Source organism: Grus americana, chromosome 12 (genome assembly GCF_028858705.1).
Source record: "Grus americana isolate bGruAme1 chromosome 12, bGruAme1.mat, whole genome shotgun sequence".
Lineage (NCBI taxonomy): Eukaryota > Metazoa > Chordata > Aves > Gruiformes > Gruidae > Grus > Grus americana.
This window is the reverse complement of record NC_072863.1, coordinates 17769294-17784240: the sequence shown is the minus strand read 5'-3', so window position 1 is coordinate 17784240 and position 14947 is coordinate 17769294. Positions and strand designations below refer to the sequence as shown.

The 14947-nt window shown below is 37.3% G+C and overlaps 1 protein-coding gene across 6 annotated transcripts in view; it reads left to right on the top strand.

Annotated features, from left to right (window-relative positions):
- Window positions 1-862: 862 nt before the first annotated feature.
- Window positions 863-14947, top strand: part of THOC2 (THO complex subunit 2) — a 55999-nt gene continuing 41914 nt past the window's right edge. For 4 of the 6 annotated variants that reach the window (XR_008578905.1, XR_008578907.1, XR_008578906.1 and 1 more), the window contains exons 1-6: window positions 863-1025; window positions 8114-8172; window positions 10356-10447; window positions 11660-11711; window positions 13931-14001; window positions 14743-14864. Coding sequence is in view for 3 of the 6 variants with exons in the window: in XM_054839067.1 (XP_054695042.1) it covers window positions 964-1025; window positions 8114-8172; window positions 10356-10447; window positions 11660-11711; window positions 13931-14001; window positions 14743-14864 (458 nt within the window). In the remaining 3 variants the exon portion in view is untranslated. The remainder of the gene's footprint in view (window positions 1026-8113; window positions 8173-10355; window positions 10448-11659; window positions 11712-13930; window positions 14002-14742; window positions 14865-14947) is intronic. The other 2 variants (XM_054839065.1, XM_054839066.1) reach the window with 1 other exon arrangement.

Here is a 14947-nt window from a genome sequence, read left to right as displayed (position 1 = left end):
AGAGCAGGGCTTTAATCCCAGTACAGAATCTTGCTTTTTTAAAAAAACAAAACAAACTCTTGTGGTTTTCAAATTGTGATGCTGAGAAAAGGTGGCTCTGGGGAGAGCTAATTGCAGCTTACCAGTATCTGAAGGGGGCCTACAGGAAAGATGGAGAGGGGCTGTTTATCAGGGAGTGTAGTGACAGGACGTGGGGGAATGGGTTTAAGCTGAAGGAGGGTTGATTTAGATTAGATGTTAGAAAGAAATTCTGTACTGTTAGAGTGGTGAGGCACTGGAACAGGTTGCCCAAAGAGGTTGTGGAGGCCCCATCCCTGGAAGTGTTTAAGACCAGGTTGGACGAGGCTTTGGGCAACGTGGTCTACTGGAGGGTGTCCCTGCCTGCAGCAGTGGGGTTGGAACTAGATGTTTAAGGTCCCTTCCAACCCAACCCATTCTATGATTCTGTGAATCTGAATTGTGACATCAAGATTTGAAAAGTAACAAGTTTTTAACTTTTTTTTAACAAATTTGGTGAAGCGAGCTGCGTGACGAGCTCCCACCCGGCTCTGCGCTCCATCCCCCATTACAAATCACGTCCAGGTTCTCCCAACCCCCAAGGATTGTAACCCGCAGGCTAGGCTCACCCCACTCGGGGCGATCAGGGGCTGCCCCGCCGGGTGGCAGTTGTGGGCGGCCTGAGGGGCACAGCTGGCTGTAAGAAGTGGGGGGGGGGGGGGAGGCGAGGGCCTACCGGGGCGCTAAGGCGCCCGGCGGCCTGTGGAAACGGCCGCCTGTGGAAACTGCCGCGCGGAGGGGGAGGGCGGGGCTAAGGGACGCTAACGCGCAGGCGCGATGGAACGGCGCGCGCCGTCTCCCAGGGTACGGCGCGTCCGCGTCCCGTCGTTCCTCGCGGGCCGTTGCGTCCCCTCTGACCCGGGCCCGTCGCTCCACCATCCGGGCTCTCGGCGCCACACGGGGAAGATGGCGGCGCTGCTCCCTGCCGAGTGGATAAAGAATTGGGAGAAAGGGGGCAAGAACGAGTTGTGAGTCCGGGGTTGTGACGCGGGAAGGCGATGGGGCGCTGCAGGCCGCCGGCCTGCGGGAGGGAGAGGGAGCCTGGGCCTCACCGGCCGAGGGAGGCTGATGGGGGGGCGACGAAGAGGTGGGAGCGGGCGGGGAGGACGTCGCTTGAGGCTGCGTCCTTGCTGCTGGGGCTTAGGGACGAAACCCTGGCCGGGCGGAGGGCCCGGGCCGCCTTCCTATCCGTCTCGGCCTCCTTTGTCGGTTGCTAACCATCTCCGCGGAAACTCGTCCCCGGTAGCTGGGCCTAGCTCTCCAGGCGCCCGTTGCCCGCGGCCCGAGCGCCCCCTTCCTGCCTCTGGGTCAGTTTTATCGGGTGTCGGGCTTCCCTTTAGCCGCCCCCCCGGGGTAATATAGAGCCTGAAGCGTTCTTGCTTCGCTGGCTCCACGGTCTTCACCCTTCTGGCAGAGGTCGCAGCCCCCGTTCCCACCTTTCTACCTTTTCCGGGGTGACTAGCGCTGTATTCTTTGATTTAAGGCCAAGTAGGATCAGCTAATCATTGCTGTTCATCCTACAAGGTAACCTTTGTGTGCTGAGGGGTCTGGTTGCAGCTTCCCAAATCAATCCAGGTGTGCTAGGAGCTTTCCCTTTAGGGCCTTCTGTGTATCTATTTTAAGCAATCTTAACTTGGCAGGTTCACTCTCTGTGCTGCCTGCTGTGTTTCAGGAGTACATAATTTCGGGGGGTTACTCACCAGTTTGTCGATTCCATGTTACTATGTCAGCTGGACAAGGGCGTCCTGCTACTAACTGTATGTTTTTAAATGCCCATATTTTAATTCTTCCAAGCGCTTTTGGTTTTTGTTGTAACTAAAAACCCCTACCATTTCAAATTTGGGTGTTTGAGGGATCACGTTGAGAAACGCTTCTTGATGTTCACTCTTTTTTGTTATTTTCTTTTGTTCATTTATTTTTAAAAGGTTGTGCAACTATGGTACTGATCTTCCCTGTGCATGAAGGAAAAGGTAGTGAGGTAGAGAGCAGAGAACATAGAGGCACCCTGCATAAAACACTGTTATCCCCAGACCCTCCATTTTGTAGTGAAGGCCCCCCCCCCCCCCTTTACAGCCATGTCATTTTTGGCCTTGAATTGTGCTAGGACCATTATTGCGTTAGTATGTAAGTTTAACACGTTTTGATGTGGATGATACAAGCCCAGTGATAATTTCTTATGTACTTGCATTTCCAACAATAATAAAAGCATTCAGGAGCCCCCAAACAATGCTGAGGTTTTTAATCTCCTGCTTAAGATTTATGGCAATAGCTGAATTTGCATCCAGCATAGCAATATTTATGCAATAAACACAGTGACCTTTTTACTGAACTTCAGTGTTTAGAAACTTCTGTATGCATAACAAAGAATAAAATCTATAAACATTTACTGATACCTTTCAAAAATGCACAAATGACTATAATAAAACAGATGGGCTTTTTATATATAACGTTATATACATGTAGATGTACTTGCTAGCTTTTCTGTAATGGTTATTAAGTCATTTTTGCTTGAAGTAGTCACATATGATTATGATATTTGTAACTTACCCTGTTATGATCACTGAGGTTGTATGGAGTTTGCACAAGGACAGAAATTTCATAGTTGATCGTATAATGGCAACTGCGTTGTTTGCACTGAATTCTCAGAACTTTTAACTGTGTAAGAGGCAAGTTAGCTTAGCTTTTGACCATGATAAAACCTTTTATGATTCTCCCCTGTCCCTAGAGTAGTACTTCTTAACCATGATGGCAAGAAAGTGTTAATCTGCCATGGGACGGATAAAACAAAATGATAGGCTAAATTCCTGGGGTTTTGGCATTTACACTTCATTGGGAGTACTACTTAAATGCAGTTCTAGGCATGATTTAGAGTAGTTTGCAAAAGAAGCCATGCATTTTAAAAGAAATGTGATTGTGTCTGGTTAACAGTTGTTTTTGCAGTGATAGCTTTATAAGCATGTGGAATATGTATGAATTTATTTCCTAGGAGCAAAAGAATATATCTGTAGCCAATATATAGAGAAATTTTTGGGAAACTAACTTTTTTGGGGGAAATCTTCAGTGTGTAACTTTGTCTTTCTTTTCCCAAAACTTCCTGTCTCCTGTTTTACTGGAGGAAAGTAAAATTATGATGTTCTCTGTCCAAAATAAAACACATGAAATATTTTTAAACATTACATTTATTGTCCTTTTACTTTAAATAATGATACTTCTTATTTTTATTGAATTATTTATCTAATACAAATATGCCCAGAAATATAAATTAGTTCTAGGCCTAAGTCAGGGCCACAATTCCAGTCTCAGGATTTGTGGTTCGAAGTTAAGACAATGCATTATATTGATAAACGAGTTAGAAAAGTGGGGAGGGGAAGGATACTGCAAAAGGACAAAACTGACAATTCTAGCAAATACAGGATTTGCAAAAATTTTAGAAGTGGGGGTTTTTTTGTTGGGTTTTTTTTTAGTCTTTGGAAGCCTGGCCTAATAAAGGCCACGTATGAAGTCAAGAGTACATTCACTCTTTGTTTTGTTTTTTAAACAAAGTGGTGGGCTTATTCGCAGGGAGACAATTACCAACTTTGAAAAGTGAAGATCACAGAAAAAACACCCCTCATAATTAGCAGAAAGAAAAGTTTAGGTCTTACAGAAAAAATATTATTTGCTGGAGCATGAAATGGCTTACATGATCTGACTAGATCAGCCCAAGATAATATTTTGGCAGTTACTAGTCACCTAAATAAAACCACAATTTTATGTTTTGGGGAATATGAAACTGTATGGAGAGAAGTAATTTGTTTTTATTTGGCATTTCAACTTCTACTGTGATTAATAGTGGATGCTTAAGATGATCGCTGTATGTTTTCTTCTGTCATTCTGAGTGGTGTGGTGGTGGTCTGCCTATGCTTGAAAACATGCAGGATTTGTAATATTCCTGTAGCCTGTGGGAGATGCTGCTGTTGGGGCAGGGAAAAAAAAAAGACATTTTTGATTGCTTTGTAAAGAAAACAATATAGGGCTTTTTAAAGAAGTCCAGTAAGGACATCAGTTTTAAACTGACTGATCTTTTGCTGTGAAGAATAATGAACTTTATTTTTGCTGATGTGATCAGTTTGTCATGATATAACAGTAATATCAAAAAAACCAGAGGGTAAGGATTTTGTTTGTCTTAGAGTGTCATAATGTTAATTAGTAAGGCAGCATCGTAGAGCTTAGGTAGCAGTGACCATTCACTTCCTAGAAATTGTTCAGAGGCCTTGTTCAAAACTGTACGTGCTTTGAATTTAATTAATGCAGCTACTGATGTGTAATAATATCTAATACAAATACATAAATGTACATCAGCTGGTAGTTTCAAGTGTTCTTAGCTGCCAGAACTATAAATTGGTCAGGATGTGGTCGTCTTATCTGTCATTTTTTATTTTGTTCAGACCCTTCTCTGTCTAAATAGAATTTAATAAACTATGTGCATTTGTTTTGCTACTGCCAGATACTGTGTAGAAATTGAGTTGGAATCTGTGTGTGACTGCTTATTATGCTGATCAGTCTAGACTCCTTGTAGGCCTATTTGTACATATACTGTCCTTTGTAGTGAAATTGTATTGTTTTGTGTAGTGTCTTTCACAATAAGATGCTGGTCTATGACTGTAGCCCATATGGATGTTTATAATACACATAAAATGGCAAGCACTTGCTATTAGACTGATACCTTACCTTGTTTTGCAATAGATTAAACACATAAAGACCCTTTAGTGGGGAAGTAGTGCTTTAGTAATGTACTTGGCTGGCAGTTTATACAATATGTTAATCCTCAAGATAAATTGAAGAAGCTTAACGTTCTCTGAATGTGAAATTGTGAGACTCGATCTTTCAAGCGCTCCCAAGATGTTTGTTACTTTACCTGCATGAGGAGTGTCATAGTGTTGAGTAAAAGGGCTGAGCGTCAGGAAAAAAGAGTTGTAGTTTTGCCATCCCGACTGCAAAATGCAATTGATTGTACTTTATCTCAACTAGAGAACTACCCACATCAGTTAAATTATGCGTATACTTAAATGTTTGCAGAGATACGCACTTTGTGATAATTACTGCCATATACTATGTGTGGGAGTGTAATTGAGGATATAGGACGTTGTGTATGAATTGGGAGGCTTAGGTTCAGTTGCTGGCTCTGCCACGCAAACTGGTTTGATAGGTGCTCAACGCTGCTTTGGAATTTGTTGTTTAAGCGAATCTATCCCATCTTAGTCCAAAACAAATTTAATTTTGAAACTTTGGTTTTCAGAAATGATTCTGTGATTTTTTTAACATTATTTTTACTTTCTAGGTTATTCTATTTTTTTAATTGTATTTTACATGTATTGCACAGTTTTATCCTCAGATGAAGGGATGTAGGTTTTAGTAGAGTAGGGAATTTCTCTTACAGCAATGAACTAAACGATTAGAATAATAAAAGTTTTGAACAAACTCTTAACAAACAGTTTGGGTTTTTTGAACTGAAAAGTGGATGTGATAAATTTCCATTGTCCTGTTTAAGTATTGTTGTGGCTTTTTTCTGAGTTGATTAATCATACTAATATTGACATTTTTATTCTTGGGAATGCACAAGTATTTTGATTTTAATTTATGATGCACTCAGTTGAGACTAGATGAGCTAATCTGACAGTTTGGTGGTACTGGAAGGGGAGAGCTTCTGCCTTGTCTTCGTTCACCAGGGCTTTCTTCACTGGTGCTTATCTGACCTCCTTGTAAGCTGCTTCAACTTGCAAAGTTGGCAGAAGACTTGTGTCTTGACTAGTTTTGTCAGTTTTCTGCCGTGTTTATCAGTTTAACTGATTTGGCTGACATGAGGGCTAGAACGGTGTGGCCAAGAAGGGAAGAATTATTGGTGAATGCGTCCATTTCTGCAGCCATAGGCCATTAAATCAGCTCAGCTGTACTGCCTGACAGCACCTTCAGAAAAGATCATCCTCCTTTGGAGACAGAGCACCTGTATGAAAGAATGTAAGCAAACAATTATTAATTTAGATCCAAAGAGTAATGCCAACATCTACTACTACCAAAACTTTCCCATGTAGATTTTCACAAAAAGAAAAAAAATGTTTTTTTTCCAATTTAATAATTCAGGGGTTTTTAATTACAAATATAAAGCAAATTGTTTTACAGACTGATCTTAAATAGGGTTTCTTGTTACATTGATCAGACAGATTTGTGTCTTGAAGTAATGTGAAGTTGATAGTACTATTTTGGTATTGCTGGAAAGAGAATTGGAAGAGGTTAAAACTCTTACTTTGTCTTAAGATGTGCTTAAGTGAACTTTTCAGTCCAAGCAGACAGGGTTGTTGTTTATGTAACCTGGTTGATGATATCACCTTATGACATAGGGGTCAAAGTGTGCATCTCAGTAGATAATTTTTTGGAATCAGGTATTTCACTTTACTGTTATTTATATACAGAGTGTAGAAATGAGTGCTTATAGGGTAACTTTATGGAGGAGTAGTAATTAAAATTTAAGAAAATCTGACATACCAAATTCATACAGTCTTGAGGGACAGCTGGGGAAAAAATTCTATTGCTTCTTCAAAAAAATGCACTTCCATTCATGAAAAATAAAATAAATTACCAATTTCCCTGTTTTGCTGTCTCTGTTCTGGTTATTTCCAAATATACTGCTTTTTCTTCAGTAGCATTTAGAACATCTTAGCCATACCATTGCTTTTTGCTGAGCTTGCATGTTTCTGCTGATTACGTTATATGTGAAACTGCCTGTTTTCTAGTTGTCTTTAAAGGGTGCATATACCTTGTATTTGCTAATTATAATTATTTGATTGCTGGAACAGCCATTTAGTCCTGCTGGAGACGTAATTATCTGTATAGAATGCAAATTGAGTAACTGATTGCTACAGAATCCTTTTTCACTGTTTATTTTTCATGATAGGCCTCTGCAATAACTGCACATACCTGCTTTATTTGAGAACATGCTTAAAAATCGCTCCCACAGGAAGCTGTAATCTTGCCATCTTATGTAGGAATACGATGTAGCTCTGATACTGTCTTCAGTTTCTGCACATGAAAGGCTTTTTGATGAAAAATATGTGAAACTTTTGGTTGAAAATTTGCAAGTGTGAAGACAGTTCTTAAGATTTTCATTGGTGTCTGTTATAAGATAGGTATATCGCTACCCTTTTTTAAATACCGTTGCTTTTAAATGTGAAACTGCTTTTGAAGCCTCATGCTGGGGTGACAGTAGTAGAGGAGAGGGAAAATCCTTGTAGCTTGGAAGCATGTCCATTTCTAAGCTGTCAGTGTAGTGGAGAAGCTTGTTCTTTAAATGTTTATTCTATAACACACTATTATTTTATTTCATGGTTTTTCTATTATTTTAGAATTTTTTTTTCTGCTTTTTTTCTATTATTTCATGGTATTTCTATTATTTTATTTCATGGAACAGTCTGTACAGTATTTAGTGTACTTTTTACATATGGCTAATTTGGTTGAGGGAGTCACAGGAGTGACTAAAGACAACGTAACATGGTAGGTTTTGCATCCTATCGTGGAGTCTCTTAGTGACTGGAATAGATAAAATTCTGTCTTACCATTGATAAAACATTGCATCAGGAAATCATGCACATAGTTTAATGTTAAAAATTTTTTACAAGCCAGAGTTTAAAAATTATCATAGTCATAGTATTTCTATGAGAAGCATTTCCTCATTAGTTAATAAAAGTAGGTTAATGCTAGCACTTCCATGCTTCTTTTCACATACTAAAATTGCCTAGTGTCTCACTTTTCTGTGTGTAAGCATTTGTAATGTTAGGAAGACTTTTTTTTTTAAGTGTATGATATATATGTATGAGATCTATTGGGACTGTTGTATTTCTTTGTGTAACTTCTGTGAATTAGTGTTTACTCTATGAAAATTGAAATGTAGTCAGCCATTTAAGCTGCCCAAATTTAAAGTTATTTCAGCCAGAACAACAACAAAAAGAGCCCCCAAAAACTTGTGTGCTACTATCTATTTATATGGTGGTTTTAATTTTTTTTAATATTTCTTTTATTTCAGTGTGCAATTATGTCGCACTCTCAGTGAAAACAAAAGCCATGATAATATCGGTTTCAGAGGTAAGTTGTGTACTTTTTGGTTGTTTTTTAATTAAATTTAAAAAAGCCTGGAAACCATTGATGATGGTACCTCTCCATGTATCTTCTTGGAACGTTCATATATAGTGACCATTAATGCATGCTAAAGGTGGATACTACAACTAGTAGGGCAATACAAACATCCACAGCTAGTTTTGTCTTCAGACATACAGGTGAGAGATTTCTTAGACAGCAGTAAGTGGTGGCAGAATAGTCCTGTATTTGGTCTGTGCTGTAGAAAATGGAATTCCATTTTGCAAACTCAACATGCAACTAGATTTTATTCTAAAAGTTAAATATATGCACACCAATGTATGCAATTATGATTGTTTTCTGCAGAAAGCAATTTTTACGACAGTATCTGAGTTACAGACTTTCTGCTTTGTTAGTGAAAGACACTGCTGTCTTTAAGTTTTAAATTCTCACTTTAAGAAATCTTTGGTGTTTAAAGAAAATTTAAATTTTTGTTTGCTTTGCAGAATCTGTTGGAAGAAAAGCTTCCATATTACTAAGGCCACAAATGTGCTGTGCTCTTTAGATGGTGTTTTGGATTCTTGCTAAAATAGTCATAATGAGCAATTGTAATGCAGAAAAGAAACTAAAATATTTCAATGTAAATTATAAGTAATATTATTAAGTTAGAAGAATTTATTGTTCAACAAAGCAAAATCACTGTTCTCAAAGAAAGGTCACCAGATGTCTGTTCTAGACAGAGGCTGACAATTTCTATATGCTGTTTTCTTTTTCTTTCTCCTTGTTGTCAGGATCTAAAAGATCCAGTGGGAATGACTAGATAGATACATGCAGTGGTTATATTGGAGGAATTAATAGAAATAGTTGAAGTCCTTCTGGTGATAGAAAAAAACCTCTGAACGTATGGATAATCTGGAGTGAGGTACAGAGGTGCTGACTGCTAAGAATTTGTATGAGTCCACGTGACCTGCGTCGTTTTCTGAAAATTGTTCTGGCACTTGCATTTCTGCCTTTTAGTTCCAGAAGGACATTTATTAAGTCCAATATACCACAAGCATTTGGAGACGGGTCAGACAAATTCTCCACAGTGTGGAGAGCCACTTGCAGAGGCATATCTGAGGCTATGCTTATGGCTGGTTTGGGTTCATCGTAAATTATGAAATTGGGTACTGCACCAAACTGTCCTCTTAAATTGGCCTTCAAAGTAGTTACGTTTTACATAGAATTGATGTCTAAACCAATCGTGCTATATTTAAGTCCTTAGCAATTAGTGTTATTTCTCAAAAAAACCTGTGATAGGTAAAATTAACCTGTCCATTTAAGAAAAAAAATCTGCTTTTAATTGACATACAGTGGTTTGCAGTCACCAAGTTACTGAGTACTTGTTGTAAGTCATTAAGGTCTGTAACTTGTGTACTCATTGCAAATATTGCTTATATGAGCAAACCACATGGTACAAGTACAAGGTGAAAACATGAGATTTTACTATTTTTCATATACTAAAAAGTGTGGCAACATTGTGGTGTATTATTTAAGAAGAGTTCCTTACAAGTTTACCATAGCTGTTTTTGCAACTACCATGTTTAACACTGCAACTTTTTTCTCACATGCAGTACCTCTGTTTAATATAAGCTTTTGTAAAACATCATTCTTCAGTTATGGGAGACTTTCCTTAAAAAATAATAATAATAAAAAATCCTTGTTAAGCGTTTTTTCTCCAATTAAATTCTACTTTCTCCTAGAGGAATGGTTTTTGAAAGCATATCTGTGATGAGATATGGTTAAGGAAAAAGTACTGGAATGTTTTATATTTCCACACATGTGTGTGGGTATGTATGTATAATATGATATTTATGTGAATTATAAGTTAAAAATGTCTTTGTTAAACCAACTGCCAAGACTCAAGTTGTTATGTGCAGGACTGTAGTCTTCCATCCTATTTTACTGTTATTTCATAAACTCTCTAGGGAAGGTGGATCATCTCTTTCTATATGCTTGTGTGAAGTCTTAGATTAAATTTGAGCATCAATATCTATCAGTAGTAATACAGTAATTCTCCTCATTAGTAAGAGAATCATATCCTCTTTGCTTGCAGGGTGTCTGAAGTCTACAGCATTATTGTAAACATTGCTTTAAAAGTTCAACCAAGGATTACCTAATATGTACTTTAATCATTTGTTTTCTTTCAACAGATATCCAACAGGCTTTGTATGAGCTTGCATACCATGTTGTCAGAGGAAACTTAAAGCATGATCAAGCCTCCAATGTTCTTGGTGATGTCATAGTAAGTATATGTTTGTAATACATGCATACTTACTAAATTTTTAGTTTGTTATAAAAGTCCGAATGAAAATCAAGCAGGATAATATTCAACAGACTTGTTTTTCCATGTCTAAAAAGTCATTCTTGTCAAGTCCTTTTTCTTCATTTGTGCGCACTTGAAATATATGTAGTCTGTCAGGGTTTTGTTTTTTCCCGTCCTTTTTGTGCTGAGGAATAAATGTATTCATTTTAGTATAAATTAAAAATCAAATAATTTTTTAAGGGCGTATGAAGACTGAAGCTTTTAATAAATGCTAAAAATAAATTTCACTTGCTTATGCAGCATGTCTGTAATGCCACCTACTGGTTTTTGTAATTTACATCTTTCTTACAGTAATAGTGTGCATGTCTGCCATTTTATTATTGAGATGTCTAAGTCCCATGACTGCCTTGAAAACAGTGCATTAGACCTAGCTTTTGTTTGAAAAATGTTTTTCTTAAAATGCTTCAAATAAATAGAGAAAATAGGGAAAACAGTATTTTCCTCTAAACTTCTAAGGTTACCAAATGTTGGTGTTCCTAAACAAATACAAACAAACAAAAAACCCAAACAAAAAATAAAAAAAATAAATAATTTTAAAATTATTTCTTCTTATTTGTAAGTTCTTAGATTGCTGTTTTGGCATGTACAGAACATTAAGAAAAAATACCTTTTGAAGTAATCTATTCTAGGATAAACTTTTTAGGTTTTTAAACTTCTGCATTGGATTTGAGAGAGGTCAAGGCTGAAGTGCTGTTGGGGTAGCATGTGATAATGATTGATCTTTAGTTACTGTAGGAAATTGTAATTTGTTTGGTGCCCAAGAAAATATAGTGCACTGTACGGGGTGGTGCTGCTCTTCAGACAGGTAGTCCCAGTGTGCTAGCGAAAGGGAGGTAGTAACCAGAGGGGTTTGTCCCTGGCCACAAGATACTCTTTTAAATCACATTAAAATGTTATCTTTATTTCATTACATATCAATAATTAGTACAGCACTTATGCTAGATATTAGTCAATAATTGAGCCTCTTCATTATTAATTCATCCAAATTATTAATATTAATAATATAAACCAGCATTATTAATTAATCTGAACTTTATGATGAAGTGTTATTTTATATAACGGAGTAAGAGTTTTCTAAGCGTAGCTATTGGAATTTCTGTATTCACTAAGCATGTTCCTTTTTCTTTTTAGGAATTTCGGGAAGACATGCCTTCCATCCTAGCTGACGTATTCTGCATATTAGGTAAGTTGGGTTCCCTTCCTTTCAGCGTTACAACAGATTTGGAGAAATTCATGCTTTGTGCTTTTGCTTGTTGACTTCAGGAAATTTCATTAAATCTGTAAAGCGTGACTTCTCTTTACAAAATACATGTTGATTCTTCCTCAGTGTATCTGTATCTCAGTTGTTAATGTCTTTTCATTCTGCTTTGTTCTGTTATAGTTTCCAGAAGTTTACCTATTAAAGGCAGTGGAAATTGATCTGCTAAGAATAGTTAAAGGAGCTAGCTTGCAAGAATGTTGGATGTTAGCTAATGGAATCAGTGACTTAGTGTTGTTATCATTCTTCTAATTATTTTAAATAAAAGTTGACTTACTGGTAGGTAGATACTCTGTTCTCAGAATGTACTCTGTGAATATTTTTATCTGTACAGTCACTCTTAGTGCAAAGGAGCATGTACTAATTGTCTGGAAATCTAAAGGCAAATGACATCATTTGCCAAGTTACATTCTGCCAACTGAGCAGGCTTTAAAGATGTGTACTACTACTTCTGGTAATAACTTCTGAATTTTTATGTTGTAATGTTGATTCAAAGCTGTTTTCGCTCATGTTTTTAGAATTTTAATCCTGTATACTTTTTTCCAGATCATAGTTTTAACTGCTTGCAGTTTCTTTCTTGGTCTATATGTCTGTTTATTGGGGGGGTGGTTTTGGGGTTGGTTTTTTTTTTTCCTCAACAAATTTCAGCAAATTCATTTCACAGTCTGCTTGTTGCAGATTCTGGTTCGTTCTATATACTGAAGGAGTGTGACTTCTGTGCTGCCAGTGCAGAGGCACTTAATTAAGTTTGCATATGCAGCCTCATTTCTATAACATCTAAATGATGAATGACTTTATTTTATTTATAAGTATTCATTCTCTCTACTTGTATCATCTTTTTGTAATAATTAGTTTTTATAATGCAGTATTATTCTGATAACTTTTCATTTTTTTAAGCTGTGTTAGAAAACTTAGATTTTGCTTCTTGAACTACTTGAATAACTGAAACTAGTGTATCTGTCTGCCCTTTTTTCCCTCCTCGCTGCCCCCCCCCCCCCCCCCCCCAATTAGTATGTTGCCAAATGCCGTGCTCCACTAGTAGCGGACAAATAAGGAGCTAGGATTCAAACTCTGGACAAAGGACATTTGACAATTTCTTTCTTCTTTTTCATGAGTTTTCTCTAATACTTTTTCCCTCTACCAGTATTTGCTACTATAAGGATTTTTTTTTTCCTAATGTCGTCATCTTATAGTTAATATGTTTCAATATATGAGAATTTTTTGATTTATCCACTTAATCCACTCATCCACATTCCCTGGACTAATTTTTTTTCTGCAGAATCTTCTTTGGCTGAGAGGCTTTGCTGCCAGGGTCCAGCCTGATCCGGCAAGTCTGCCTCCATGGCCGCCCTGTTACATCATGGGTTTTTTCAGTCTGTTTGGGGGCTGCTTTCTCAGATTTTTGTTGTTGATGTTTCCTCTATGGGTCTAGTTTTCATGTGGCTATGTGTGGGGATTTTATTGTGTGTGGGTGGGTTTTTTTGGTAATGTGTGCCTTGCATTCTTTTACTGAGTTTTCCGCTCCCTTTGCAGCTCCTCGCTTCCTGTAATGATGTGCTTTTTTTAACTACTTCAGACAGGTGTGCTTCCTTAGCCATTGTTTTATGGCCTGTCTTCCCACAGGAGTGAATTTATGAATTGCATTCAGTAGTTAATGCAAAAGAAAAGAATGGCAATACAGAATGATAGCTAGTAAAAAGACTGCAGACCAGGCAGTAAATGGTAGTTACTCTGAAGACACAGGAAACGAGACTAGAACGTTAAATTAATGCTAGGAGCACGCAGATCTTTTCAGCGATTCATATGCCTCTTCTTTCATGCTTATTATTGATTCTTAATGCTTGCCATAAACCTTATTGCAACAGAGAGAATGAGAAGTAAAATTATTATGGCATTCCTCTGGTTTCTGTTTTAACTTCTCATGAGATTTGTGGATGTGTGAGAATTGTCATCAAAATATTATGTGAACCTCAACGTGGATGAGTAGTTGGAGAGTGGCAAGAAGCTATCATGTTAATAAACAAGCAGCTTTGCATTGTGTTATCATTAGCATTTATTGGAATATTTATAAAAAAAGAAACTCTTATAAATTCCACAAGTAATGATTTCTTTTTTCCTTGTTTTTCCATCTTCTTTTATACTAGATATTGAAACAAGTTGTTTAGAAGAAAAAAGTAAGAGGGATCACTTTACCCAACTGGTATTAGCCTGTTTGGTAAGTTGTGCTTAGAAAGTCTTTGGTAAAAGTATATACCAAAATCTGACAAGCAAGTTTTGAAGCTTGCTTGTTGTGTTTTGTTTTTTTTTTTTTCTTCGGAAAAGAATATTAGAATGTTTTCACAAACTCCCAAATAATTTAAAAATGCATCTTCAAAGCGTTATGGTAAAGTAATATAGTACAGTTGTCCCTTGAATTATTTAAAGAGTTTTGAGAGAACTTAAATTTTCACTCTCAGTTCAACAGAAATTTTGCTTCTGAAGTATGTTTCAAGTTGGACTTCTCCTTTATGCAACCTCCTCTGTCTTTAGAAATGTCATTCCTAGCCACATGGAATAAGCCTGATTTGTAGGAAAATTCAGCATATGAAAATAAAGCTTTTATCCCAGAATCAGAGAGAATGGGTATAAGCTTTTTAAATACATACTTCTTGGTAAAAATATCCCTAGATGCTATGCAGTGTATGCTTTGTAACCAGCAATTAGGTTCTAGCGCTTGTTTCTTGAAGGTGCTCTTGTATATGAAATCTACCACTGCAAAATTCCAATTTCAGTTAAATAGTTTCTCAGTTTTGTCCACTTCAGTGTTTGAAGCAGAATGCATTTGGTATCATGGTATATCATGATATTTTAACTTTTTTTTTCTAGTCAGAACACATATGTAGCCTAAACTAATAATCAGATGGTTTCTAGGTCTTTCTAGTTGACAAATTTGATGTATGTTTTTGGTGTTTTTTAGTACCTTGTATCTGACACTGTCCTAAAGGAGCGTTTAGACCCAGAGACACTGGAGTCATTAGGACTTATCAAGCAGTCTCAACAATTCAATCAGAAATCTGTTAAAATAAAGACAAAACTATTGTAAGTTTTGGGGCAAGGGTTGTTTGGGGAGTGGGTGGGGAGGGGCAATGGTAATTAGTCTGGTAACAATGTGCAATGTTTCT